General features: G+C 45.0%; 3 protein-coding genes across 3 annotated transcripts in view; 2 read left to right on the top strand and 1 right to left on the bottom strand.

The window, feature by feature from the left end:
- Positions 1 to 91: 91 nt before the first annotated feature.
- On the top strand, positions 92 to 11,287 carry tars3 (threonyl-tRNA synthetase 3). Its single transcript, XM_017428717.3, has 19 exons — positions 92 to 448; positions 642 to 728; positions 820 to 1,007; positions 1,091 to 1,214; positions 1,602 to 1,726; positions 1,929 to 2,046; positions 2,930 to 2,994; positions 3,414 to 3,492; positions 3,642 to 3,788; positions 4,596 to 4,694; positions 5,960 to 6,126; positions 6,209 to 6,371; positions 6,459 to 6,596; positions 6,960 to 7,037; positions 7,152 to 7,252; positions 8,641 to 8,745; positions 9,072 to 9,144; positions 9,277 to 9,391; positions 10,741 to 11,287. The coding sequence occupies exons 1-19, from the start codon at positions 119 to 121 to the stop codon at positions 10,887 to 10,889; spliced, it is 2,451 nt and encodes an 816-aa protein (XP_017284206.1). The 5' UTR covers positions 92 to 118; the 3' UTR covers positions 10,890 to 11,287.
- Positions 11,288 to 12,472: 1,185 nt separating this feature from the next.
- On the top strand, positions 12,473 to 17,637 carry tm2d3 (TM2 domain containing 3). The gene is made up of 6 exons (XM_017428667.3): positions 12,473 to 12,633; positions 12,951 to 13,055; positions 13,734 to 13,888; positions 14,017 to 14,191; positions 16,095 to 16,170; positions 16,305 to 17,637. Exons 1-6 carry the CDS (start codon positions 12,528 to 12,530, stop codon positions 16,468 to 16,470), a joined length of 783 nt encoding a protein of 260 aa, XP_017284156.1. The 5' UTR covers positions 12,473 to 12,527; the 3' UTR covers positions 16,471 to 17,637.
- Positions 17,638 to 20,230: 2,593 nt separating this feature from the next.
- larp6a (La ribonucleoprotein 6, translational regulator a) overlaps positions 20,231 to 27,798 on the bottom strand; it is a 23,316-nt gene continuing 15,748 nt past the window's right edge. Inside the window, exons 2-4 of the mRNA XM_017428662.2 lie at positions 24,574 to 25,478; positions 22,896 to 23,094; positions 20,231 to 22,153 (exon numbers count right to left, since the gene is read on the bottom strand). Of these exons, the coding sequence (XP_017284151.1) occupies positions 21,059 to 22,153; positions 22,896 to 23,094; positions 24,574 to 25,436 (2,157 nt within the window). The 5' untranslated portion in view covers positions 25,437 to 25,478 and the 3' untranslated portion in view covers positions 20,231 to 21,058. The remainder of the gene's footprint in view (positions 22,154 to 22,895; positions 23,095 to 24,573; positions 25,479 to 27,798) is intronic.

Here is a 27,798-nt window from a genome sequence, read left to right as displayed (position 1 = left end):
ATAGTACTTTATTTAATAGGTTGAATTTGATTGGCCATTTGCTTTTCAATCTCAAGTCAAAGCTTTTATTTTCCTAAACTCCGCACCGGAAGTGAGCCCTCGGTTGGTCATTTCAAAGATGGCGGAGTGCCTGGCCGCACGTTTGTCCGCGCAGGAGGAGCAGATCCGGCTCCTCACCAGGGAAATCTCGGGCCTCCGGGACGGGCTGAGCGGGGGTCCCGACGCCGCGGCGAGCACGGAGCTCGAAAGCCTGCGGGCGGAGAACGAGAAGCTCAGGTACCGGCTGCTGCACCTCCGGCGGGGTCTGCAGGCGGAGCTGGAGCTGGAGCTGGAGAGAGTGAGGGAGAAGGAGGCGCGGGGACGGAAAGAACAAGCGGCCAGGGCGGGCAAACCTCCGGAGAAGAACACCAACAAGCACCAGCAGATAAACAACCGAGCTGTTAACAGGGTAATTACGCACACCTGGTGATATTTAAAGGCCTCTGCTCGGTCACGTGACACCCACACCCCCTCCTCATTTCCAAAAATAACCCTCTCACCCAGTTGCTGTGTGTTCACTCCTTGGATGCTTGTCCTGCTGGTAATATGGCTTCAGTGGAAACGATGATGAGAGACTTATTTTTCCTCATTTTGAACGACAGGCTTCAGCTCCGGACACAAAGCCGGGCGGCAGGGACAAGAAGGAAAAGAAGGAGAGGGGACCAGCATCAGGTGGAGGTGTGAAGGAGGTGAGTACTGCACCGTGATGCTGATGTGTTCCTACAGACGGTTGCTTTACACTGATGGCTGTTTTTTGTTTGTTTGTTTGTTGTGCTGAAGCTGAGCCCCTGGCCTGGGTTCGTGGCTGAGCGCCTCAGCCTCTACGAGATGCTGAAGAAGGAGAGCGACGCCCTGCTGGCAAAGAAAGCTTCAAACAGCAAACCCATCGCCGTGGAGCTGCCAGACGGCCGCAAAGTACCGGGCAAGTCCTGGGTGACCACGCCGTATCAGGTGGCTTGTAGCATCAGGTAAGGGAAGGCAGAGGTTGTCTTTTGGGTTTGTTCAGTTTGTTTGTTTTGACAGATCTGTGACGCTCTTGTCGTTCCTTCAGCCAGAGCCTGGCTGACACCGCAGTGATTTCCCGCGTGGACGGCGAGCTCTGGGATCTGGACCGGCCTCTCGAGCGGGACTGCGCCCTGCAGATCTTGCACTTCGACCACGAAGACGCTCAAGCCGTGAGTGCGAGGATCCTTTCGACCACGACAGAAACCCCCTCCCCCTCCGTGCGAAATCGACCGAAACAGCAGATCATTTCAAAACGGCAAATCCTCCTTAAGACGGGGGCGGAAAGAAAAACTCAGCTTTATTCCAGCATAAAGACTTTTTATTTGTCTAAGTTAAACCCTAAGAGAGACGAGGGGAGAGGGCAAAACTTGGTTCTTGTGCTTCCAAAGACATTTTTATTTTACTAAATGTCATTTTACCTTTGATCTGACCTGAAATGAGCAGCTCACCCTGAAAGGATTCAGTCTTCACCGTGGATTGTGAGCTCGTGGCCATTTTGTGTTTTTTATTTGTGCAGAAACGTTAAGTCCGTCTCCACCTCTCTCTCTCTCTGTCAGGTGTACTGGCACTCCAGCGCCCACATCCTGGGGGAGGCGATGGAGCGCTTCTACGGGGGCTGTTTGTGCTACGGCCCCCCCATTGAGAACGGCTTCTACTACGACATGTTCCTGGATGAACAGAAGTGAGTGTCAGACTGTCGGCAGCTCACGTTTTCTTTACATTTAACACATTACAGTTTAAAATCGGCCTCTTCCCCCCCTTGTTGAATTAAGAAAGGTGCTTACAGCAGAAAAGACACGTTTTTCTTTCTTAAAAGAGTCTTAAAAGGACAGGGTCGTGATATATATGAAACCTGGTGAGCCGAACGTGTCGGCTGTCTCCAGGTCGGTGTCCAGCAGCGAGTTCGGGGACCTGGAGAGTTTGTGTAAGGCCGTGGTGAGGGAGAAGCAGCCCTTCGAGCGGCTCGAGGTCACCAAGCAGAGCCTGCTGAAAATGTTCCAGGTGAGATGAGCGCGGTGAAGGGCCCGCGTCGGCTGGGGACGTGCTTTTAAAAGGGGACCTATTCTGCAAAATTCCCCTTTTTGCATGTTTTTGTACTTCCATTTGGGTATCTACTACTTCTAGAAACAACAAAAAAGAAAAAAGAAACACTCAGCCATTTTTTGACACTAAGTAAATGTTTTCTGATGTCTGCAAAACGACCTCTGTCATAAACCTTGGAATTGTTGTCACAATCCCTGTTACCTAGCAACCCCACAAGCCCAGCCCCTCACCTAGGCAACCCAATTGGAGCTCCGCCCACTTCATTACAAGAAGATAATCATGTTAGTTCTGCTGGTTTTACCGCTGAACAATGTCTGCTGGAAAAGGAAAATGAACATATATAGAACGTGTCTATAATGCCGCTGTCCCGACCTGATACCAGTCGGGTTTCGGACTCGCTTACTGCTGCTCTCGGACTCGACAAATGTCAGTTCTGAACCGCTACGTGCTCCAGTCCCAACGTCAGAATCCTCAGAGTTGGAATTAATAACGATATAAATGTGCGTCCGATCCGCGGTTAATCCTTCAGAGAGTTTTAGTTTTTTTTAAATGTAGGTCGTTAGTGGGGTGATGAGTGTTGGGGGGGTGTGGCCAACAGCAGCTCATTTGCATAAGTGTTGCAGCCCTAAAACGGCTCATTCTGAAATGAGCTCCAAACAGATATCTGAGAATGATTTTGTGTTTTAAATGGAATGAAGATGTTCTGTACGGCCCACAGATCTATCCTGACTCATTCAAGGAAGCAGAATAGATCCCCTTGGAAACGTCGCAGATTTTTCTTGCGCTTCAGGAAACTTATTTTCAATTATAAACTGCTTTTTTTCTCTCCTATTTCTTCTAGTACAACAAGTTCAAGTGCCGCATTCTGAATGAAAAAGTTACCACTCCTACGACTACAGTCTACAGGTGAGAGCTGCCTGTTTTACAGAACGTCTTAAAGAACAACCAAGTAGAGTCAACTTTGTGGTTGGTGTTCGTGTGTGTCTGTTAGCAAAATATCTCTCAAACCACTGGACCAGTTTGGATGAAACTTGCAGAAAGTAATCACTGGATGCACATCTACGACTGATTAACTTTTAGAGTGGGCTTGATTCAAGATGGCTGCCACATCCATACTACCTTAAATAACACAAAAATGGCCACAACTCAGGCAGTTTTGAGCTAAAATTTGAGGTGGTAGTAGCTCAGGGTCATTCACAACACATACTCTGCATAAAGTTATTTTCTAAGGTTTGCAATATGCATTCCTTTTAAAATAATGCATTTAGATTTACATTTGACTGTTTTGTTATGCCAACTGCTGAAACTCTGGACCTTTTGTGTAGATGTGGGCCTTTGATCGACCTGTGCAGAGGTCCTCACGTCAGACACACGGGTAAAATCAAGGCCATGAAGATTTATAAGGTACTCTCGGTGTGACTCTTTTCTTTAATGTCCATAAACACACACACACAAAAACACCCCAGCTCATCTATGCTCTGCACAGTCATACAGTCATAATCCAAATCCTGAGTCTCTCCTGGTTGAAACTTCCTTCCTGCCTCCGCCACCAGAACTCCTCCACGTACTGGGAGGGCCGCTCCGACATGGAGACGCTGCAGAGGATCTATGGGATTTCCTTCCCGGACTCCAAGATGCTGAAGGAGTGGGAACGCTTTCAGGAGGAGGCCAAGAACAGAGACCATCGCAAGATCGGCAAGGTGAGTGCGCTCGGTCCGGCAGCCCTCTCGGCGGGTAGAGGACTGGGGCAAGGGGTGGAAAAGGGAGCTGAACCTCGGTGTGAAGATGTTTATTTTTAGAGTTGTGCGGCATAATCGCTGACACGTCTTCTGAGGGTTTTATTGAAGCTGACGATCACCGTTAAAACAAACACCAAATAAAACACATTTTTCCCTCTTAATAATAGATTTAAAATTAATACAGGCCTCAGCTTCTGCTCTAAGTCAGTGATGAAGGTGCAGGTTTTCTCAGCACGTTGCCTCTCGCTGCTTTTAACCAGCTGAGGGCGCTGTGTTCCCTCCTGCCGGCGCATTCAGGACACCTCTGAGTCACCCGAGCCTCCAGCTGGTTTCCCAGCATGGGAGCCGCCACGGCAGCACCTCAGTCGGCGCTTCTAACACAGCCCCGCATTAAACGCCAGCGTGGAGATAATGCCGTCGACTCCCGGCGTTAGGCGGACGGCGGCACGTTGTGGTAAAGACGCAGCTCGAGCCGACCCTTTTCATTCAGACGCAGCGTCGATAACTAACTTTAATTTGTTTCACATTGACTAAACACGATGAAGTGGTGGAAGGCGCGACCTCAAAGCCTGATCAGTCGAATCGTCATTATTGCGACACACGTTCCGCTGAGATTTGATCCGAGTCACCTCCGTGTTGCCCTGCTCTCTCGCTGCGAGGGTGACGATTGGATAACTCCCCGCTGCGTGCAGAAGAGTTCGTCACTGGCTGTACCTGCAGATTTCGATGTGAAGTCATTAAAAAGGTGTCTTTGTCTCCCTTGGACAGGACCAGGAGCTGTTCTTCTTCCACGATCTCAGCCCTGGCAGCTGCTTCTTCATGCCGCGCGGCGCCTACATCTACAACACGCTCACAGAGTTTATACGGGTACGAGCTGAACCTTCAGCATGGATTTGTGTGTGTGTGTGTGTGTGGCAGTGTTTGTTTGCCTGTCTCTGTTAGCAAAATATCTCATGAACCACATGACAGAGTTTAATGAAACTCTTAGAAATCAACCCCTGGATGCACATCTACAACATCTACCTTTCAGAGTCAACCTGACTCAAGATGGACGCCACCGTTATTCAGCCTGATCAAACACAAACATGTCTCTAACTCTGTTAATTTTGCAGATATGGAGGTCAAATTTGACTTGGTCTGAGTGCCAACAGATCGCGAGAGATCTTCGTTTAAAAACTTTGCCTTGCAAGCAGGGGATGTGCATTCCTTTCAGTCATTGCTAGATTAAGGTTTGTTAAATTTGTCAGTCATAATTCTGAAAGTGGAGCACTGCGGGGATGCACAAACCGTCTGAGTCTGCGAGGCTTCAGGCCATACTTAACATTTCCCGTGTGCTGGTGGTGATTGCCACTTCACTGAAATGCGGACCTCTCACTGGGAGTGAACAGAACACCTACGTTTAGTTTCGGAAGCTTAAATTCACCCCCCCTGACCGCAGAGCAGCAGAACGTCTCAATCAGAATGGCAAACTTTACAAAAGATATTTGCATTTAACGTGCAACCAGATGAATATGAATGTTATTACCATAGATGCAGCTCTAGTAGAGCGGTGGTCAAACTTCCGTCTTCGGTTTCAGTGACTCTGTAGGAAACTAAGTTGACATCTTGAAAGTTTTCACAACACGCCCACAATCCAGACCATTCTGGGAGGAGGACCTCTCATGGGCTCCGCAGAAGCGGTGCAAGATCATTATCACATCACCCAAGTCTGCTGTCACATTAGGAAAAAAACGAGAAAAAAATATCAAGCAGTAATTTATGCGTTTCTCTTATGTTCGGCGCTGAGAACTTCAGCTCATACGTACGGCTGCGGACTGCATGGTTTTCGCGGCGAACGCTCTTAAACGAGGCTCCGTTTAGTTCCAGCTGACTGAGCGCGCATTTCTTTTTTATCTCCTGTTTTTCACAGTTTCACATATTTGCAGAAATCCTTCCAGCCTTCTCCTGTTGGCTGCAATACAGCTCAACAGGCTGTTACATGTTTTTTTTTTCCCTAAGGGTGACAAATGGTTAAATAAAGCCTGCAAGATGGTATGTTTTATTGCAGTGGCTTGAGGTTTCATGCCCCAAAGTCACGCTTCACCTGCGCAGCAAGTTCAGCCCATCTGGTTTGGTTGGTTTTCGTTCCCTAGGACGAGTACTGGAGAAGAGGCTTTCAGGAAGTGGCCTCCCCCAACATCTATAACAGTAAGCTGTGGGAGACGTCCGGACACTGGCAGCACTACAGCGAAAACATGTTCTCTTTCCCCGTGGAGGAGGACGTCTTCGCCCTGAAGCCCATGAACTGCCCCGGCCACTGGTGAATGCACTCTCAGAGAGGGGGGACAAACACCGTCTCTCATATCAGCGTTGAGTCTCACTGCTTTCTGGTCGCCCCGCAGCCTGATGTTCAGCCACAGGCCTCGCTCGTGGCGGGAGCTCCCTCTGAGGCTGGCGGACTTCGGCGTCCTCCACAGGAACGAGCTGTCGGGGACCTTGACGGGGCTGACCAGAGTGCGCCGCTTCCAGCAGGATGACGCTCACATTTTCTGCACCATGGATCAGGTCTCACCTGCACTGTTAATGTTTTTTTGTTTTTTTTTCTTGAAATGAATTCTCTTTAATGAAATGATTATTATTGTTTTCATTTAGATTGAGACGGAGATGAAGGGCTGCCTGGACTTCCTGCGCTGCGTTTACCACGTGTTCGAATTCTCCTTCCAGCTTCACCTCTCGACTCGTCCAGAGAAGTATCTGGGCGATGTAGCCGTGTGGAACCAGGCCGAGAAGGTACACCGTGGCGTGAATCGTGCTTCCAAACTTGAGATGTAAAACTTGACTCGGTCACGGAGTTCAGATCTGACCTCTGTGTGGGAGACTTTGGATAAATAACGGCTCCTGTTAACATTCGGTTTCATCGAGTAGTATCACATCTGTGAGTCACGTCCAGTTCCTCGTGTTTTCGTAGGTGGTGTTTTCAGGAAGTCGTTACTCACATGTTTTCTTTAGGTTCTTACTGACATCAGCTGCCATTAAAAATGAAAATATTAGGACATTAGGCAGCATGAAGTGAGCTTCTGCCCTTGGCTGTGTTTAAGTATGACTTGGCCTCTTGTTGTTTTGAGTTAAAATAAAACGTAATGTGTTTGACAGCAACTTGAAAACAGCCTGAATGAGTTCGGGGAGCCATGGAAACTCAACCCAGGAGACGGGGCTTTTTATGGACCCAAGGTTGGAACAGATTTTATGATACTTTCTGCAAACACAAAATCAGCCCAACTCTGAGGTCTTGAAAGGTCTCGATCTTTTTTTATTTATTTATTTTTTTCTTCTGCGCCGTTGCAGATTGACATTAAGATCAAAGATGCAATTGGACGTTACCACCAGTGCGCAACCATTCAGCTGGACTTCCAGCTGCCAATTCGCTTCAACCTGACCTTTGTGGGGTGAGTCAGCTAATCAAAACACTTCCACACCGCTGAGTCTGTGCACTTTACCGCGCCGAGGATTGGATACGAGATGGTTGGATTTTTTTTTTTTCACAGGTGACGAGATGTATGCAAATTTGAGCTCTTTGAGCAGCAAGAACTTCAATAAACAGACCCAGGGAGGAAAAATAACTCAAAAGCAGAAAAGTGGGTTTAGTTTGTGAATGGTCTGCTGAGAGACAAGCGCTGCAGATGGGTATTGAGGAGAAAATGGATATATTTGGAGTTAGGAGGGGGCCAAGAAGCACTTTTATTTATTTATTTTTTGTAGTGACACAACAAACTATTTATACATTATGTACAGCACTGCTGAATGAGTGGTCCTTTATTTCTTTACGTTCCAGACATTCTGAAGGTCTTTCAAAGATTGTTTTGCCCACTGCCAAAAGGCAAGGAGTAATGCTTTTTCCTCTGTGTGTGTGTGCCGCGTGTGTTAATTTGTCTGTCATGTTAGCAAAATATCTCTCGAGCCAGTGGACAGATTTTTATTGAAACTGTCTGGAAGTAATCAATCAAATGGACCTCTACAACTGACTGACTACTGGAGTCGGCCCAAGTCAAGATGGCCTCCACAGCTAATTGATCTTAGCAAAAACAACAATAGCTTGAACTCAAACTTACAAAATGTTATTAGCTCCGTCAGGGAAGTCCTGTTGTTAGCAATATTACTTAACAACTAATGACAAGATTTTGATGAAATTTTCAGGAAATGTTGGGGGTTGTCACAAAAAACAAGGGGTTAAATTTCACAATCCAAATAAGTCCCCTTGGCCTTGGTGGAGGTTTGCATTCTCTGAGTGCTTCTGCTTGTTAAGATTTAACCATAACGACCCTAACTTTGTTATTTCTCAACACAGGACAAAAGGCGATGGGTTATTTGGGTTCCTTTATAGGTTTTTAATTCTTCAGAATGTTTGTGAAGCGGCGTGGTGGTGCGCTGTAGGTGAGAGTGAGAGTGTGGACCGTTGTTTGTCTCTAAGTGATGGACTGGCAGTCTCGCCCATAGATCTCTGGAGATGAGCTTCAGCACCCTGCGACGTTGAATAAGTGAAGAAAATGATTAGATGTTTATTCAGCCACTTATGAACCATTCAGGTGTAAAATTGGTTCCTAAACTCAATGAACTGCCAGCTTTCTTCTGAAAGCCTAAAACTACATTGATTAAGACCATTTTTAAAAAGATTACAACAAAATGTGTCTCTTTCAAAGTCAAAAAGTAGGGGTGCTTTGAAACTTTTATGCAGTAACGTCGATATCTGTTCTACTGTATACATTGACATTTATCAAAACTTTGTTTTTTATGTTTTTCTCCCCTTTCTGTTCTCTTTTTTTCCCCGTGATAACAGAAAGGACGGTGACGACAAAGCCCGACCCGTCATCATCCATCGTGCCATCTTGGGCTCGGTCGAAAGGATGATTGCTATCCTCACCGAGAACTACGCAGGAAAATGGTGAGGAGCTCACCGCTGCCCGTGTATAGATTCACCTAAAACAACAGTCCATAAACCCTTCTTAGACAACAAATGCTTTTTTTTTGCTCTTATTGTGAGTGTCTTTGTGTTGCAATCCAAGTAAATTGCACGTCCTTGTGTTAGAATGACAAATAATGCACTGCATTGTCAGTAGCGTAACTCTTATCATCCTCTCTGCACTGTGGTTTCACCCAGAAGTTGCTTTTTGTGGTGGAAAAACAGCGCCCGCAGTGTTGGGTTTTTTTTGTCTTTACACGAGCGATGACTGGCTGAGCATCTTTAAAACCCATCTGTCCCTCCAACAGGCCTCTCTGGCTCTCTCCCCGTCAGGTGATGCTGGTGCCTGTCAACCCCTCCTGTGAGGATTACGCCAAGAAGGCATGCGCTCGGTTTCCCAATCGCTGGCACACGTTTGCACACATATGTGAACGCAGACATTATTCGTGGCGCTCGTAGATGTAGAATTCTGACATTGTGCTACTTTTCTCTGTTTTTTTTTTAACCTGTCAGGTGTGCAAGCAGTTCACAGAGGCCGGCTTCATGGCAGACGCCGACCTGGACTCTAGCTGTCTGCTAAATAAGAAGATCCGAAACGCTCAGTTGGCTCAATATAACTTCATTCTTGGTGAGGACTTAGAGCTGAGTAGAGTGGAAATACTTTTAAAAAGTTATAGGTTTTGAAATGTATTCATCAGGTAACAAGATGCAAACAGCAGTAAATGTGAGAAATCTAAATTAGGTGTTTTTTTACTTATAAAATAATGGAAGTTCTCAGATGTACATTGGGTCAGGTGGGAACATTTTTCTAAACGTCTTAAAGAATGACTGTAGTGCTTCAACAATCGAGGCTATTATTGCAGAAAAAAAATTCTTAGTCTCCACTATAAGTGGATTGTTTTCATGCCAGATAATGGATTTTTGATAATCTTCCTGATATATATCATGGATTATCCCCTGCAGTGTTACTTTCTTTTCAAAAATATTACTTTTATTTTAGTAGCTAAGCTAGTTTTTTTTATCTTCCAGACTGGCTTTTCTCCCAACAGGGATAAAAAACACTGTTTTGCTGACATGAGTTCAGCCAGTAGTTTCCAACTGATTTAGATTAATTGCTGATTTATTTCTGCATTATTATTATTAATCGAGCCTTATTTATAGTGAGCTTGAATTGTTTCTGTACTTACTGTGAAGAGCCAAAATTTGGATAACGTGAGTCGAAAACAATGACTAGAATATCAAAATTTAAAACCTGACTTTACGGTCACCTATATACGACTGTTTTAATTAGGTCTCTAGACTTCATCACACTATAAGAAGCTTGGATGATCCTCTCCAAGTTACAATTCTTAAATTATCCACCACCAGGCTGAATTTTACCTTATCTGCAAGTCTCGGTTGATGCAGTATTTAAAATGGATTTATTGTGTACTGATTATATGGAGAATAATATTGTGCATCACTAATTAATTCTAGATTTTTATATTTTTTATCATAATGTTTAATCACACACTGAAGTAAGTTTTTAGTAGATAGGTTTATATGTTAAAGCTTTAACTTGTGCAAATATTTTCAAAGACATCATTTTTTTGTAATTTTATTGAATTCCTGCAAAACTTCTTTCACAGAGAACATTAGGAATAAAACCATTAAAGTCTAAATGTAGTAAGATTTTTAAAGGATAAACTTAAGCGTAAAGATTATTTGAAATATACATTAGTAAACGGGCTGACACGTGAGAACCCGGTACAGTTTGTTTAACCGCGCAGCTGCTATCAGAGGTGCCATGAGATGCCCGGTGAGTCAAAATAAACATCCCCTATTAGTCGACTACGAGGCAAATGGACGTCCAAGCTGGCCAACCACCCACAGTTGTTGAAGTCGGCGATACAAAGCGGGGACGGTGTTAGGGTAGCTGTGTGGTGTGAGGCGTGTGTGGTGTTATGTCAAGCTGTTGTCGTCCTTGTGTCTTGGCAGTTGTAGGAGAGAAGGAGAAGATGACTAACAGCGTCAATGTGCGCACGAGGGACAACAAGGTCCACGGAGAGCTGCCGGTGTCCGAGGTGATGGCCCGCCTGACCCTGCTCAAGCGGTCCCGCTGTCGAAATGCAGAGGAGGAGTTCTGATAAAAGGGCGGAAAACAAAGCAGAGTCTGGCACTGGATTACCTCAGCCTTAGCAGTACAGTCAGAGGAGCAGTGAAGGGGTGGATGACGGCACGTGTGAAGATGGGTTTGGAAAGTAGGTCATGGAAATTGGACAGAAATTAAGTGTTGTTCTGTTGGTATACATGTATCAAAAGGGGCCACAAAACATCTAGAAAGAGACGAGTGAACTGTTGAAAAATGATTTTTAGGATGTGTTGTGGTTGTCAGAATATTTCCATGTATTCCAAATCTAAAGGGAAGTGAATTGACAATTTTAAAGCCACAGTGTGACAGCTGTACTCATGGAAATGATGCTTATTTTCACATAGACCTGCCTTAGTGGGAAAACCCAGGAAAAAAAAAACAATTAAAAAAAATTTACAAAATGTGTTGGGTTTTGTTTTGGTTTTTTGAATTGTTTCCTAATTTTCACAGGTAAAGAGGTTCACATTTTATTAAGAATTAGATGTGTTGCCAAACCAGCAGTTCTTGTGGTGTCACACTCCTGGAGGGGTGTGTTGATTCAAGACAATAGAAAGATTGATTCTAGACAATTTTCTCTAATAGCAATATGAGCACTGAGAGCTGAAAATCAGTATTTGCAGTTGAGCAATACACATCGGGTCAGATGCATGCAGTAGCTTCAAAAAAATATTCAGACCCCCTTTTCTTTGTTTTCTAAATATATGTAGAAGGTTGATGCTACAGTTGAAAGGATTCTGTGCAAAGCTTTGGAAAGCCCACATGAACAACTCAAACTTTCCAGGTCTGATAAAACCAGGATTGGAACTGTTTGGTCTCAGATTGATGTTATGTCTTGTGCAAACCAGACACTGCTCACCACTTGCCTGATACCATCCACACAGTGAAGCATGGTGGTGCCAGCATCATGCTGTGGGGGCAGACTGCTCAGGATTGAGGAAAACCTGTTCCACAGTCCTCAGTACCTCAGACTGGGGTGAAGGTTCACCTTCCAACATGACCCAAAAGCACACTGAAGACACCACAGGAGGAGCTTGGGTACAACTCGATGAATGTGGCCTGCACAGAGCCCCGACTTGAATCCTATCGATCAACTCTGAAGAGCCCCAAAAACGGCTGTCCACCAGAAGTCCCCATCCAACCAGAGCTTGAGAGGATTTGCAGGAAAAATGGCAGAAAATCCCCAAATCCAGGTGTGCAAAACTTACTGCATCAGATCCAAAAAGTCTATGTTGTAACTGGATGAATAGTGTTTTCAAAAGGTAAGGCTTTTATGTTTACATTGTTTTACTTTTTGGCCTGTATCAAATTTACTGGAATGACTACACTGAAAACTTTGGGTGGCAGCATTTTTAATGATGAATTCATTTTCCACTTCACCAGCTTGAGGGTAAATTAGATACTCTAAAATGTGTTATGCGATACAGTATATTACCAATCCTACTACACCTAAAATTTATTTTTGTTGACCTCGTCTTAACAAACATACGACTTGAATGTGAAATAAAACTGATTAAATATCGAGGAACAGGCACGGTGAACAATATAGCGACCAGTTTTCCTCCTCGTGCTGCGCCAACATCCTGTTTTCCTACATGACCTGAACGCAGCAGCAGCGTCTTGTTCCGCAGCAACAATGGCTACTAGCTGTCAGATGTGGAGACCAGACCGAGGACGGTGCTTAAAACACTACGGGATAACTGTCATGTTGTTCATGGACCTGGTCTTACAGAGCGTGAACGGTGTGTTTACGAGACAGTGACTTTTTAATCCAATTCGTAAGGTTTTGGTCGTTATCGTGTATTGATAACAGAGCTAGCATGTTAGCTAGCCTAACCCCTGTGCGGCTAGCTAGTTCGCAATGAAAACACTGACCGTGTTTAACCGCAGTTTATCGGATACTCTGGCTGTTTTTGTTAATTACATCGTACCTAATGGGCTGTTTATGAGAGTAGTTAGCTCTTAACGCTAAGCTGTATGAAGCTAGTTGTCTTTGTTAAGAACCGCCCTTTAGTAAATGGGGTTATAGCTGAGTTTTTCTGTTCTGGTTGGGTTTCAGGGTACTTGAGCTCTCCCCAGGTGAGCCACCAGGAGCCTGCGTTGAGCAGAGAAGCCCAGCATGGACCCATCATCACCAGCCCTGTGGTCCCTCCTGCAGCTTCTGGTAAAAACTCTACACAGCAACAATGATAGTCATTATTCATAATTCTTCAGATAGTTATTTGTTGCATGAGAAGCCTATAAACTGGATAAACGTGTTAGTCTTCATTAACTACAGCACTGCAAACATAACATGTTGGATTTTGAAATTTGTGTTTCTTATGTGTGACTATTGTGGTATTTAGCATATTTATAAGCTGCGTATGTGCATAAAACAGCTGTAGCTAACCTGCAGTTCCATTTTCAGTAAAACTACAGTGTGACCTGGATAGAAAGACAAATTTTAGGTTTAATTCTATTTTTAGACTTTGTAGATCTGAGGAGGCATCTCAGCCACCTTCTGTAATGCAGCTGTAGTGCAGATTGTAGCACTCCTTCTCTAATGTCGGCACATTTTCTATCCTAAATGATCCTCTAACCATGGCTGGTTTGTTGATCACATTTGTACTGTTTAGGTGTATAAATATCACTCTTTATTTCTTGGACCTTCTCATATAGAAGGTCATCCTCATGAGGCATAACAGACAAATAAATAGGCAATTTAGCATTTTAGTATTATCAGTGTCTCTTGTTTTCTTCCCAGAAAGATGTTTTTTTTAACTGTGCCACAACAATAAACAGCTTGTATCAAAGATGTTATATTCCTTCGGTAATTTAAGGTAAATAACAGATGTTTTTTTAGTTTCCCCAACAGATGAAGAGACTTCTAAATGTCCTAGTCGGGGTCTGTGCAGTCGCCTGCCAGCGGATTGCATTCAGTGCAATTACCAACACAACTGCACCTATGGCAAACCAGCTTCCTTCACCTGCAAACCCAAAAAGGGGGTTCACTGTATAGTGAGTTGAAATGTGTTAAGTAGTTAAAATTTAGAGAAAGTCTCTACCATTACACACTAATCTTTAAAATTGAATTTTATTGCAGAGGTTGTCTGTGTAGTGATTTCCTCGTTTTCCTTTTTTTGCAGGGAGAGTCAGGACAGCAGCAAACCAACTTTACCCTCCCTGTTGTCTGTCAGTTCTGCTGGCAGCTGGACCCGTCTCAGTACCGCTGTGAAAACCCCACCAACTGCATGACAGTCTCCTGCCCACGCAAGCGCTACAACACCACCTGTAAAGTCTTAGACCATGTACATTGTTTAGGTATGACAAAGGATTTTTGCTTCCAGCAACAACAACAATGCACATTCAGCGCCAGTTAACGTCCCTGTCAGAGCTGTGGTTTATATTTGAAACACTTCGAATTTACTAAAATAATCTTTTTCTGCCTGCAAAGATTTGAACTGCTAGTTTTTCACAGTGAATAATAGACAGTTTAAGCTTTTTAAGCTGCTTCGTTTCCTGTTAATGGAGCTCTGAGTCATGCAAACTTTGTATTCTCCATCTTTGTTATATAAACAGAGAAATGAAAAGTGTAGGATGGCTTTTTCTTTATCTCTGCTAGGAAGGTGGTTGAAAGAGATCAGAATTCTGTTTTCGCTTTCTTATTTAAAAAAAAAAAACATAGAGATTGGCTCTTTTTTTAAATGCATTTTTACATCTGTGCATAAAAGGTATGTAGGCTGCATTTAATTGCCATCACCATTAGAGAGAGTGAATTCAGTCTGTGCTGCGGCGGTGCGTAGAGGATGTTCGCTTTCGTCTTTATTCTGGCTGACGTGACTGCACACCGGGTCTACACTCACGAGAATGTGATAGGTGGTGGCCGCTCCGATATTTTCTAACAAAGATTTGATCCAAATGAAACAAAGCCAGTTTGGCAAATTAATGTGGTCGAGTTCATGTATTTATTTCTTTATTTTCAGCAAAAATAGATTTGAAGTAGAATTACAGTTTCCGTGGAGGAAAAAAAAAAAAAAACGTGTTTCATAAGGACCTACTCTGTTCCTCTGTGTTCATTGGCAAACTGCAGTGTTGCTATATTTGTTTTATTGAACAGAAAAAGGCTTCTTTTATTGTTGTTTTTTTTCTCGCTGAAATGCCCCCCCCCCCCCCCCCCATGCTGCTCAGATTTGTGCAGTCTCATTCTGATTGTAAATGCAGTAGAGCGGCCACAAGTGGTTCCTGTAGATTCTGTGCTAAATTGTTGTTGTACCTGGAAACTTCTTTTAGAATCAGCTTAGAGTGGTAAATTCACTGATTTTGATTTATTTATTTTTTTATTTTGCAACCAGCCAGTCAGTCCAGAAATATTTTTAAACATGCCCTTCAGATTAACGTGTTTTTAGATCATTTAGATGTTTTAACTCCCTTGCTAGCTTTTTAAGCATTCATAACATTTTTGCTCATTGACATTTATATTAATCTGTTTCGATTTTTGCGTGATAATAGCACAGAAAGGGCTCCAGATCCAAGACAAGTTCCACCTGTAACCAGTAGGAACATCTGAAAACCCTACTTCTAATTTAATTAATGTATACTTATGAACGTTATATTTTTGCCTGTAGTTCATTTATCCTTAAAAATTGACTCCAAAATAGTACTTTTTTGTTATTATTTGAATTATTTATGAATACTCTTTCAAATTTGTATAATATTTTGAAAGGATTCACAGCTACCACGAAATCAAGCTTCTTTTCACATGACTATAACAGACAAAACAGTATAACAGTAATTTTTTTTTTTTTTGTGTCTTATAAAAGCTTATCATGCACTCAACATTTGACTGTCAGTGTGGAAAAAGACACCTTCAGCTTCATTTATGGGAAAATAGCCTCCGTTACCAAATTGGTCGAGTTCACCTCAATTTTAATAGAAGCTGCTTTTATTTGCTTAATGAATGATTTTAGAGAGAAAAATTTAGCTTGTAGTGTTCATGAAAGGTCTTGTGTTAAAGTGTGTGTTATAGCTCACTGAGAAGGGCTGAAAAGGAGGTGTTTCAGATAAAAAGGTGACAAGAGTGAAACTATGTTAGAATATGAGAGTAATTATCTTTTTTTTAAGTGTGCAAACCTGGTGCACCTGTAAATGAGCCTCATATGGGCTTATTTTGGGTTTTTTTTAACATCAGAGTTTGTGTAATGTGTCTTGTAACTGTCTCCTGTAGGCAAACGGCAGTTTCATAAGCGTTTATTCTGCAACTGGACCGGTGGATACAAATGGTCGACAGCATTAGCACTCAGGTAAGCTTATCCCCAGCATTTCAACACTTCCGACCATTTTGAACGATGGAATAAGAAAGTCCGGATACGTATGCTCTATAATTGATTGTTTTTTTTTTTCTTTTTTATTGTGCCTGTTTTTTTCCTTTGTGTAGCATCACTCTCGGTGGTTTCGGTGCAGACCGGTTTTATCTGGGTCAGTGGAGAGAGGGTCTGGGCAAACTGTTCAGCTTTGGAGGTCTGGGCATCTGGACTTTGATAGATGTTCTCCTGATAGGGGTCGGCTATGTGGGTCCCGCTGATGGCTCGCTCTACATCTGAAGCAAAGCCCTGGAGACAGTGTTGGTTTATGACCCCCCCTCCTCCTCCCCCTCCTCCTCACACCACTTCACTCTGCAAAGACTGAGGAGCTGAGATACTGTGTTCTTACCACGTTTGCCTGCGCTGCTCGACACGTCCTCTTCCCATCTGCTAACGAGCAGGAAGTGTTTTCCTCTTCACGCCAGCACCGACTCTGCCCACAAAACCTCCCGAGCCGTCCCAGTCATTCGGCGTCCATCTCCTGTTGAGATTGTGCAGATGGAGCTGTGCAGGAGCACGAGGAGCCAGTGATTATGTGCATCCAGTTGGTTCGGCCTAACTAGTGGTTAGGCTCCATCTTGCCGATCGACAGCTTTGGTTTCCTGTGGAGCGGTTCTTTCACAGACATCCTGTCACCTTAGAGTACTTATTGCTCCTCCTTTATTACAAGGTAGATGCATCAACGAGGGTCAAATGGTAACCATGGCTACGGAGCTTTTTATGGTAACGCCAGACAGACAAAAAGACAAGTTGAAGGGTAACATTTATGTTCTAAAAGCGCAAAAATGCTGCAGGGAATGTGTTGTATTGTGTTTTTATTGATGACAGGTGCTTTTGACAGAAATTCTATAAGGACTTCAATTTTTTCCCCATATGAAGTCTGCAATGGAAGTCACAACCACAAGAAAACTGACCTGTTTATTGAAAAACAAATGCAACGTCCTCATAAAGCTCATTTCAGTTGCTTAGACTAAGAGTTAAAGTTTAGTTAAAACACTTTAAGCGATGGGGAAAACTCTAATAAACGTCCTCTCTCGCTGCAAGCCACGTTGTCGCGTCTTTTGAAAACGGAACAGATAACCCATCGATGTTTGTTTGTTCGTGATTGCTATTGAAACGTTTGAAATGAGATGTCCCAGCAAACTGCAGCAACACTGTGGTTTTCCTGTGTTGGAGATACTGCAGCTGTATTCTTTGCTTTCCACTGCTAATCTTCCTTAAACACAGTTTTCTTTGTAAAAAAAAGCAAACATACACGACCTGTAATATTCTTTTAAATCGAGACCCACCACCTTCTGTTTCCATATCTTTTTCTTTTTTTTATGGCACTGTAAAAACAATTTTTTTTTAAAGTTATATAAATAAAATGTAACTGTGCTCAATACTGCTTACACATTACTAAATGCACAGCCACCGTGTATGTATGCATTTTTCATCCATTTGGGTTTGCGGTAGCGTTTATTGTGGCGGAACAATAAACGCCGACCTGGTTTATGATGGTGCGGGTGTTGAAAAGATGTCAGTACAATTTAAAACCAAAACTCTATTAACTGAGCTGATAAAGTGACTGATCCTGGAAAATGCTGCTCTTTCTTTCAGCTGCTGCCTTGACTCCGTAAAGAGTATTCAGGTCACAGGTCAGAACCGCAGCAGGCTGCAGAACTTGAGCCCGAGCCTTATCTCCCATTGTCATGAGCTCGAGCTCTCCAGTTAAAAGCTGTTCTCCCAGCAAGCTGTTAGAAGAACTGAGTTTTATTATTAGTCGACGTTGTTTGTGTCTGTTCTCTCTCTCACGTTTTACTCAGCTCGTGGTGAGAGAGGCCTGTGATCCCCCCCCTCAGGCTGCGGCAGAAGGAGGGGGTCAGGGGGACGAACGGGGCGGAGGAACGTTCTCATCCCGATGTCTGCCTGTTCGGCGACCTCGAGCACTGAAACTACAGCTGACGTCAGTGAACATAATCATCAGCATGACAGCTTTCACGGTCAGTCTGCTCTGCCAAGTTTTTTTAACCTACGGTTTGGTGTTACATCATAGATTTTTTTTTTTTTTCTAAGAAAAAAAAAAAGAAAAAAAGCATTTCCTTTCTAGTAGATTCTTGCAGTTTGTGTCGACTTTTCCAATTGGCTGCCTTGCTAAGGCTGCTGAAAAATGTCTCCACCCTAACTCTAGTTCCTCAGCGCTGACGCCACCCACCCAGCCACTACAGCTCCCACCTACAGACTGATGCAAGGGATGGCATGTTCTGACTTCAGGAGACTACTGGCGTAAAACGACTTGGTTTCTTTTCCCAAATGGAATAATTTAGCCTGAAAAAGGGCTGCTTTTTTCCTGTACGACACATTGTTAGCTTTTTCTTTTTTTTTGCACAATACGCAGTTAAATTGGTGCGCTAAATTATGAAGCTGCATGATGCATGCTTTTAAAACTGCATACAGGCTGGCGTCATTTTATAGAACAGCTTTTATTTCAAAGTGTAATGATATAAACTTGAAGGCTGTGAAACAGAAAAGCTGTTTACTTCAACAGATCTAATCACATTTTACAAATTATCTCGAGAAAAAGGTTCAAAGTAAATAAACTGCACAAAATACCTCCTTATTCACAAGTCAATGCTTGCTGACAAATTACAAATAATGACCAGAGCTGTAGTATTATCTCTTAATGATATTCCAATTTGATCCAACTCTAAAGCAGTCTTCGGTGGTAATTATATAGAATTTCATCTTTTGAAAGTGATGCTTTAATTCCCCCCCCACATACGGTCATTATGCCCAGTATCTGGTCAAAGATGGACGGACTCACGACTTCCTCGTTCTGAATTGCTAATAATGCAGAGGAGGTGAACAAAAGTTTATTCATTATCGCTCTTATGCAATCCCACTTAGTCCTGTCACGTCTGGGTTTTGGAGCACAGCCCTGACCCCCCCACCCCCGTCCCCAGCCAGCCTCACAAATTGTGTCTTCTCATTATGCTCTTTCTTACAGGAGCTTGTAAATCCAACACGAAGTGGATGAACGCAAAGCTGCCACCACATAAATTTAAAAGTCTAAGGCTCCGACTGAGACCCCCCCTCCCACTGTTAGACTGTTGCTAAGGAGTCTGATCCCATGAGACTGATTACAGTGCCCATAAAGTGTCCACAACCCTTTTTACCCTCCGTCATTACATCTCGCTTTGTTTCACAAAACAAAAATGCAATGACTCACAATGGAGTAATTATTTAATACTAATCAGAGGAGAGGACCCTATCGGTGCCAAGCTGAAAACAAAAGCTCTGCAACATTATCCAAATTAAGGACAAATATAAAAGCAATCTGCTTCACAATTCTAACAGTTTTCAGTTGTACAAATTGCTAGTGCTGTGGGCTGCGTTACTGTGATGGAGCTGCGATCAGAGTTTTTCACCTGTATGTGAAATAAACAAAATAAAATTACAAGAGCTATTCAAACTTAGCATGCAGTGACCATTTTTCTGTGCAGCGATCCACTGAATGATGAAACAGGAGAAGAGTTCAAACTGCACCCGAATACAGAAAAACCGGCCCGTCTCTCAGAAGACTGAAGATTTTAATAATCTGAACCTCTGCTCATTTATGAGCCTGTGAAGTTGCAGTTCACCAAGTTTCAAACAGGTCTGACCACAGATGAGCAGGGATGGGCTAACCTGGTTAATCGCACATGCTGACTGAATACCAGTTATCTAAAGATGCATTTTCATACCGAGCAGGCGCTCACGTAGTCTAATACTTTTGCAAGTTTTTTATTTTTGATCTCAGCAGAGATATTTTCCTTATCAAATGAGCTGAAATGACAGCCATTTTTGGAGCGTTTCTCTGAAGGCTTTTGGTGTCGACTTTCCTGAAAATGTAGCTTTGCGTCTAGTATCACCTTCACCATTTTGGCAGTGTACCCATTACATTTGGACATTATGAAAAAGGCTGCGTCGTCATGCTCGTTTCAAGGGATTCAAAAGAGCCAAACAAAAAACTTACTAAAAATTGCAATTTCAGTGATTTATTTGTACAATAGGAATCTCGGCGTACAAATGCCCCAGCTCAGATATAAAAGGCAAGAACATAAGAGCATCTTTTCTCCCCGACCTGAACATCACTCAAACCACACAGTGAGCTTAGACTGACAAGAAAATATATAAAGAATTTTTAAAAAAAACAACAAAAACAAAATTAAAGCAGCTACCTGCAGATACAAACAGGGTTTGAAGGAAACCCTAATAAATGCAAAGGTATACTGAAAAATTAAATTAAAACTGATCAAAACTCAAATGTGATGTCCAACATCTATGGCAGTGGGGCCATTATGGCCTCAGTTTAAATAGCTTGTGAAAACAGAACCCACGTTTGACAAATACAGAAAAGGCATACGGTGACATTTTAACAAAATTCATGTGCCTTTGCCACTGAAACATCCGAACACCATCCACAGACATGATGCAAGATTTTACACTGCAGACGAGACACTTTAACTTAAACAAGTTGGAGTTCTCTTTAGCTCATTCTCAAGTAGAATGAGTTTAGAGGAAACGAGGCAACGTGGTCCGTTTCAGTGATGCGATGTTTTGTTTTCCTTTTTCAGAGCCATATCAGTTTACATTCACTTAAATTTCCTCATTGGTAAATCCCATAATGTTACCATGGTAACGCAAAATGCCGTATAAAAATATAACAGACTGAAAACCGACGCACTCAACAAAAATATATCTACACAGTCTCAAATGTAGGAGGAAGGGGAGAGCAACAAGTTTCCAACAAGTCTTTTTTTCTTTCTGGGGGGGTGGGAAGAGGAATTGCATCAAGATGTCCCACAAATCAAGTCTGAGTAGCAGCACTCTTTCCCCGCTCGGCAACAGCAACTCCGTGAAAGCCACGAGTTCCGTCAGGACCCCTTGGCAGCCTCATTACTCCTGGCGGCAGACCGTCGGCGTTCTGGATCTTTCGGCCCAGCATGGGGCTGCCGACCGGGCTGCTCTCCTGAGACGCCACCTGCTTCCGCCGTTGAACCCACGGGCTCCCAGAAGGGGTGAGGCTGCTGTCTGACGAGTAGTCTGCCCAGCGGCGTCCGGCCTCGGGGCTCAGCCTGCCCTCGCTCACCAGGGGAGACTTGTGGGGGTGGGATTTGCGCTGCGGACAGGGGCTGGCGCGGGGGCTCGACCAGGGGCTGTTGCGTGGCGAGATGCCGGGACTCAGGTGATTGTTCTGGAAGCTGATGCCGGCAGTAGTGGGGCTGAGCTTGTTGCAGGACTGGGACTTTCTGGCCAGCCTGGGTGACGTGGGGGTGCTTTCCGTCTCCGAGGAGCTGCAGGCCGAGTCGTCCCCGTGGTACTGAAGCTCTCGTACTCTGCTGTTCAAAGAGCGGCTTTTGCGCATCCCTCCCTCCTCACGGGGCCGCTCTTTGGATACCTTCTTTTTAGGCGGCTTCGTTCCAATCAGAACCACCTTCAGCCCCAGCAGACCGCTCCCTCCGTCCTCGCCTCCCGCCACTTCGTTTGCTTTGACCGCAGCCTCCACCTCCTCAAACTCCACAATGGCGCACTCCTCTGTGCCTAGCTGAGTGTAGCGCCCACTCAGTCTTTTCAGGTCTGCCGGCAGGTCCTTCCCCGGCTTCAGGACTCTGACAGACGCAATGGCGCCGTACGTCCCGAACTCCTTCAGCAGCAGCTTCATCAGCTGCTCCTGCTGAGTGGCTCCGCCCTCACAGCTCCCATTATCTTTAGCGAGAGCAGCCAGTTCGGGCCACTTCTGCAAGTCGCTCAGCAGCAGCATCCGGCTGGGTAACGACTCGCTGGCAAAGACCGGCACCGCAGATTTGCGCCGCACCTTACGCCCCTCGTCGTTCAGCTCGAGTATCTTCGAGTGCTTCAGCGCATAGGCAGTTGTCCTCCAGTCACGAGTCAAGTGTTTAACCTGCAACAACACTTGTGTCACTATGGGGTCTTTGAAGGGGGCCATTCTTTAACCAGTCAGTCACATGATTAATGCAGTAGCTTCTAAGCTAAGCTTCGGTCTTAAACAAAAACTGAAGGATCACTTAATGCTGAAGCTTTATTCATTAACTGAAGTCAATATGCCACAAAGAACCAATAACTTGCTTCACTTCCACAGAACTCTGCTCACAGTTCAGCTCGTTTATTTCAAAATGACCACGTTTGGCCTGGTAAGTTATCGTGGCATCAACAGAATGAAACAATTACAAGCCAGCAAAGCTGCATGCATGAGCCTGAAGTAGCACCTGCTGTTGTGAATCAGTGTGAGAACATCATTACAAACACACAGCAACAGCTAGTCATGCTGACACTAGAAACACTCATTGCTATTCTAATCTTATCAGCCTCTGTCACTGGGAATTTCAGTGATGGAAACTACTATTCAAGTTCACATTTGGATTTGGCAATTTGGCAGCAATTAACATTTTCAAATTCGTCTTGTGGCTGGATCTCACATTCTGCGGGTTGTCAGTTCGGGAACACCAAAACAAAAATCATGAGAAAGTACATAATTAGCCTGCAGTGCAGTACGTAAGGTATGGAACGTACACTGTAATTTAGGTCATTATAGGTGTGTGTGTGCGCGGGCAGTTCGCCTTCGCAGGTCAGCTATTCAGACTTCCTGCTGCGTTTGCACCCAAGTGACTGGCAGCCATGGTTACCTTCTTGAACGAGGTGAGCAGCTTGACGCTAACAAACCCGAGTTTGTTGCGGCGGACATGTTTAAGCAGGAAGGCGTCATGCTCCAGGTTCTCATCGGACAGGTAGAACTCAATCTGAGCGACCAGCTTCTGGATGAGCTCAGGATCCGGGGGCTGCCAGCTCTCCTCCTCCAGCTCTCCTCCGCTGGTGCCTGCACCGCTGTGTGTGGGAAGAGAACATGGTCAGCAGAGACCTCTTTGTAGTAGGAAAAAAAAAAAAAAAAAGGCTGAATATTTCATCCTGTAAAGCACCAGCATTACAACTGTTGCACTTTCTTCCCTCTTCAATGCTAATTAATACAATAAGCCAGAGGCTTACAAATTGTTGGCAGAGACTAATTTTCACTCTGCCATTTCCCTTACACATCACGACTGCCCGTGCGCCTCCTTTCAAGTTTTTTTTTCTCCCCCTTGTAGCAATCAACAAACCGGGTCTGCGGCCACAGCCCCTGCTCGTCAGTGCCAGACCTCATGTCCAACCAGACCTGAAAACTGCCAAGGCCTGGCCATCTGAAGGGTGCCGAGTCACAGACTCCCTCCCACAAAGAATATGGTGGCTCAAAACAAAACCTCACACAACAAAAACGAAAAAAAAAAAAAAGATTTCTAACAACACAGAAAACAACAAAAGCCCAATCTTGACATACACCTGGCTTGGGCTGTGAAGTGGCACAGTCAGGTGGCTTTGCACATTGGAGTGAGGGTTTGAATGAAATTTTTGTGGATGACTCATCACCTCCTCACACACACAGTCAGCTTTCCAGCAGGACGACCACACAGCTGGCAGGAGCACTGAGAAAGAGTCCTCACGTAGGAAAAGTGAAGCATCAGCACCAACAGCGACTGGACTGGATTTAATGTTGTGGGGGAAACAAAAGTGTGACTGAAGGAATGCTGTAAGAATCAGGCGAAAACGACCATGAGCCCAGATTTTAGCTCACTCTTTAAAAAAAAAAAAAAAAAAAAAAAAGATGTAAGCTTACAAGACATCATGAAAGCCTAAGCTGCAACTTGTCACAAACGCTTCATGTCAATAACGCGCCGTCACATGTGCAACGAACCCTCTTTGTTTGAAGATTTGTGTTTCACCTTTGGCCCATCCATCACTGACTCAATGTTTGCCAGGAGTGCGTGTGCATGGGCCTTTATAGGCCAGGGGGGGGATAAAAATAGCAAGCCATGACGCAGGGGAATTAGATTAAAGTGAAGGTTGCTGTCCTCAGTTCGGTCTCAGGTGTCTGCCTTCTCTTTTACAGCCCTGGACGACGCTCCCCCCACCAAGAAGAGCAACAAGAAGAGTATCACTCTGCTGCCACTGAGAACACACACACACACACTCTGCTGTTGTCACAACCCATTGTAGTCCTCTCACAGAGTTATGTTTGGCGTGTTCTGCCATCGCAGTAAATACACCTGTCGGAATTTCTGCTTCTCTTTTGTGCAGACACACACAGATATTATATCATTGAAACAAACAGAACCTGAAGTGTCAGAGCTGCTCCTGTGCTGCCACTTCAGCAGCTGCTGCTGATTAATGACGCCATGAAAACTGGGATTCCACCTCCAACTACAGGATTAATAAATGACTCGTAATGACACTTATTAAAAACAAATAATAAAAAGACAGTAGCCCAAATACCTTGACTTATCATGTCTCCCGATTTCGTCCTCGCTGCAGCTGCCTCTGAGACAGTCCACGTTGTTGTTGATGGAGGACTCCTCCTCGGGCTCCTCGTCCTCCGCCGCCTGGATGGCCACGGTTATGGTCACCGTGCCCATCTCCTGGGAGAGCTGGTCCACGGTGATGACCTCATCGACGCCCCGCTCCTGCTGTTGCTGCTGCTCCGGGGACGCACCTGGGGCGCATTCCTCCGGGTGGCCGCCGGGGATCCCCACGGACCCGCTCATCGTGCCCGCGATTCTCGACCGAGTCAAGGCGGCCCCACCTGGTGCCTCCCAGTCCGGGCTCGCGGCGAAGCTCCGGATAACCTGGCTCGACTCGAAGGCACGGGCAGAAGGAGGAAGAAGAAGAAGAAGAGGAGGTGGTGGTGGTGGTGGAAGAGGAGGAGGAGGAGGATACGGGGCGCGCGAAGCTGCTCGACGCCGCTCCGGACTCCAGCGACGGCGGAGGAAGACCCAGGGGGCTCCGAGGACGCGCTCCACGGCTCGCCAGACAGCCCCGGGCCAGAGCCGAGCGTGCGCGGAGCCCTGAGGAGCGGCGGGGCTCGCAGCGGCCGGCGAGACGCAGCCTGGACCTGGCGAGAGCGAGGAGCTGGAGCCTCCCTGCGCTTCAGCTACTGCCGCTGCTGCTGCCGCTGCTCCGACTGCTGCCACTTCCTCATATGTAAGAGGCTTTCTGCTTTTGAAACGAGCTCTGGGATTGGGCCGCCGCAGCGCGTCTTCGCAGTCCTTCCCAACCCACAGGCAGAAGCTGACACAGAGCCAAGGAGGAGGCAGGAGGAAGGAGAGGCAGCGCATGAAGGCGTTCACCAAAGCGTACATGTTTCTGCCGTGTTTAGCTGTCTCTCTCACACACACACACACTCACTGGGGTGTTGTCTGTTTCTGTGAAGACGCGCGTGCCCCCTTCTGCGCGTCTCTAAGTAGGGGAGCACATTCACGTGTTCTCGTCTAATTGGGAAATTGCCAAGCCAAGGACGATTCCACCCCCCACCCCCTCCCTCCTCCACCCACTGTTAATTGGATAATGAGCTTTCGGCGTTCAGTTGGACGCAGGAGGAAGGTTGCGCGCGTGCCCCATAGCGACCAGGAAACAGAACCGTTTATGTTCGGGTCACGGAAGTTCGTCTCGCTGAGGCGCTGTTCGAGCTTTATGCATGATTGTCTGCTGATTCGAGAAAAAAAAACCAAAACCCAGGGGCTGGCTGCAGAAAGTTCTCACATCTGTGACCTGAAGGAGCGCCCCCCTCTGTTAATCTTGGCACACCAAAACAAAACAAAACAAAAAACTTAACAGAATTTCAAGATTGTTGTTGCATACTGCAGGATGGGCGTTAAGGCAACATCCTCTGAAATAGGCTTGTTTGGGTTTCTTATTTTGTAGACTTTTATTAAAAGCAGCAACAGTCCCTGCTGAGCTAAATGAAGCTGGTCAACTCTCTTTAATTAAAATTCATAAATGAACCCTCAGCACTCCTTGAAAGAATGCATGTCGCCCACCGCCTTTCATGAGATCAGCAGAGTTTGGACCCATTTTGAACAGATCTTAACATTAGGCGAAACCCTAACATTAAAATGACATTAAGCAGAATCCCATGCAATTTGGCACGCTCAGAGTATGTGTTGTGAATGACTCTCGGCTACTACCACATCAAATTTTAGCTTAGTATCTGTAATGTTGACTGCACTGTATACATTTTTGTGTTTCATAAGGTCAGTTGCCTGTGGTGGCCATTTTGAATCAGGTTGACTCCAAAGGTTAATCAATTATAGAGGTGCAAATGAAGATTGCTTCCTGTGAGCTTCATTAAAATTTCACCAGAAGCTTTTGAGTTATTTTGCTAACAGACAGACTCGAGCAAAAAGATTACTGTTCGCCTTGGCCTTTCGGCAGCGGGTGATAACGAAACTCGCAGTCCTGTAAAAAATGCACATTGCCCTCTGCTCAAATTTAAAACTGTTAAATACTGTTTCATGTGGGGTTTTCACTTTTTTTCCTCTCTTTTCTACAGGATAGTTAGGATGTTTCAGAACCTCTTGAATGAATGCAGTAATTCTAAAGTGAGTCATTTTGAGTTTCGTAATGTTTCTCGTCAGGTGTCACCTGTGTTTTTCACCTGCAGTTAGTGCAATAAGGCCATGACCTCAGAAAGCTTGCCGGCACCTACATTTATTTCCTGTAGGATCAGTGAAAAAACGCTCTCCTCGTGTAACCACACGCTTGTTTATTTGACGACCGAGTGTTTGTTTTTCAGCTGGAGACCTCTGATGTGTCATAGTTCCTCGCGGACCACATCTCAGCTCTGTTTCTGCTAACTGCCATCCTATAACGTGCCCGCCTGCAAATCCTCCACACCGGTTTTGTTGGCTGTTGCCAGCTCTGCGTGATCCATCTTTTCTCCTCCCCACCGACAAGCCGGGCTCACGGCTGGTGGGCAATCTGAGTCATTTTCTTCGCCACATGCCGTACAGAGCTCCAGCCTGTGTACAATGCGACGTGGGGAGAAAGAAAATGGGAGAGGACGGGCGCGAGAAAGGCAGCGACGAATCTGAAAAGGCCCGTAGATGTTGTTGCGCGGAGCCTACTTATCCTCTCAGGGCAAATGACAGGCTGTCAGCTTGTTTTGAAGACTTTCCTGGTGCCATTTTTCTGCCCCCTTATTCTGTTTTGACTGCTTAAATCAGCAAGCTTGGGGAGAATTCCTGAAGCAGCAGAATCAGTAGAACGATCAGTTGTGAAACCTAGAAAAGGGAACTCAGGCAGCAGTGTCACCTTGTCTCTGAACATGCAAATAACTCTGCAGGCAGCTTCCTCCTGTCAGTGGCTCGAGCCACCTTCGCTTATCTCCCAAACATCTGTTCATCATAAAAGCAAAAAGAATATGTGGCAGGGGGCATCATGAACACAGGATGTTCTATATGCCAGAGTTGGCTCTGGATCAGATTATCATTTTCCTTTGTTGACTAATAGACTGGAGGTTGTCTTAAAGTCTATTACAGCTTCATCCTGAAATCTAATTTTCACTTTTTTGTGTCCCCTCGCTTTGTGCCTTACCGTGTTCATTTTTTCGTAATTACCATTTCCCGCCCATTGCACCTTCCAAATCACCGAGGAGAATCTCTCTTTGAGTCACAGGTTCCTCTTCGCAATCTGTTTCATTTTTCCACATCCCCCCCCCCCCCC

Source organism: Kryptolebias marmoratus, linkage group LG15, assembly GCF_001649575.2.
Source record: "Kryptolebias marmoratus isolate JLee-2015 linkage group LG15, ASM164957v2, whole genome shotgun sequence".
Taxonomy (NCBI): domain Eukaryota; kingdom Metazoa; phylum Chordata; class Actinopteri; order Cyprinodontiformes; family Rivulidae; genus Kryptolebias; species Kryptolebias marmoratus.
Note: the sequence above shows the minus strand (reverse complement) of the source record. Positions and strands in the feature narration are given on the sequence as shown.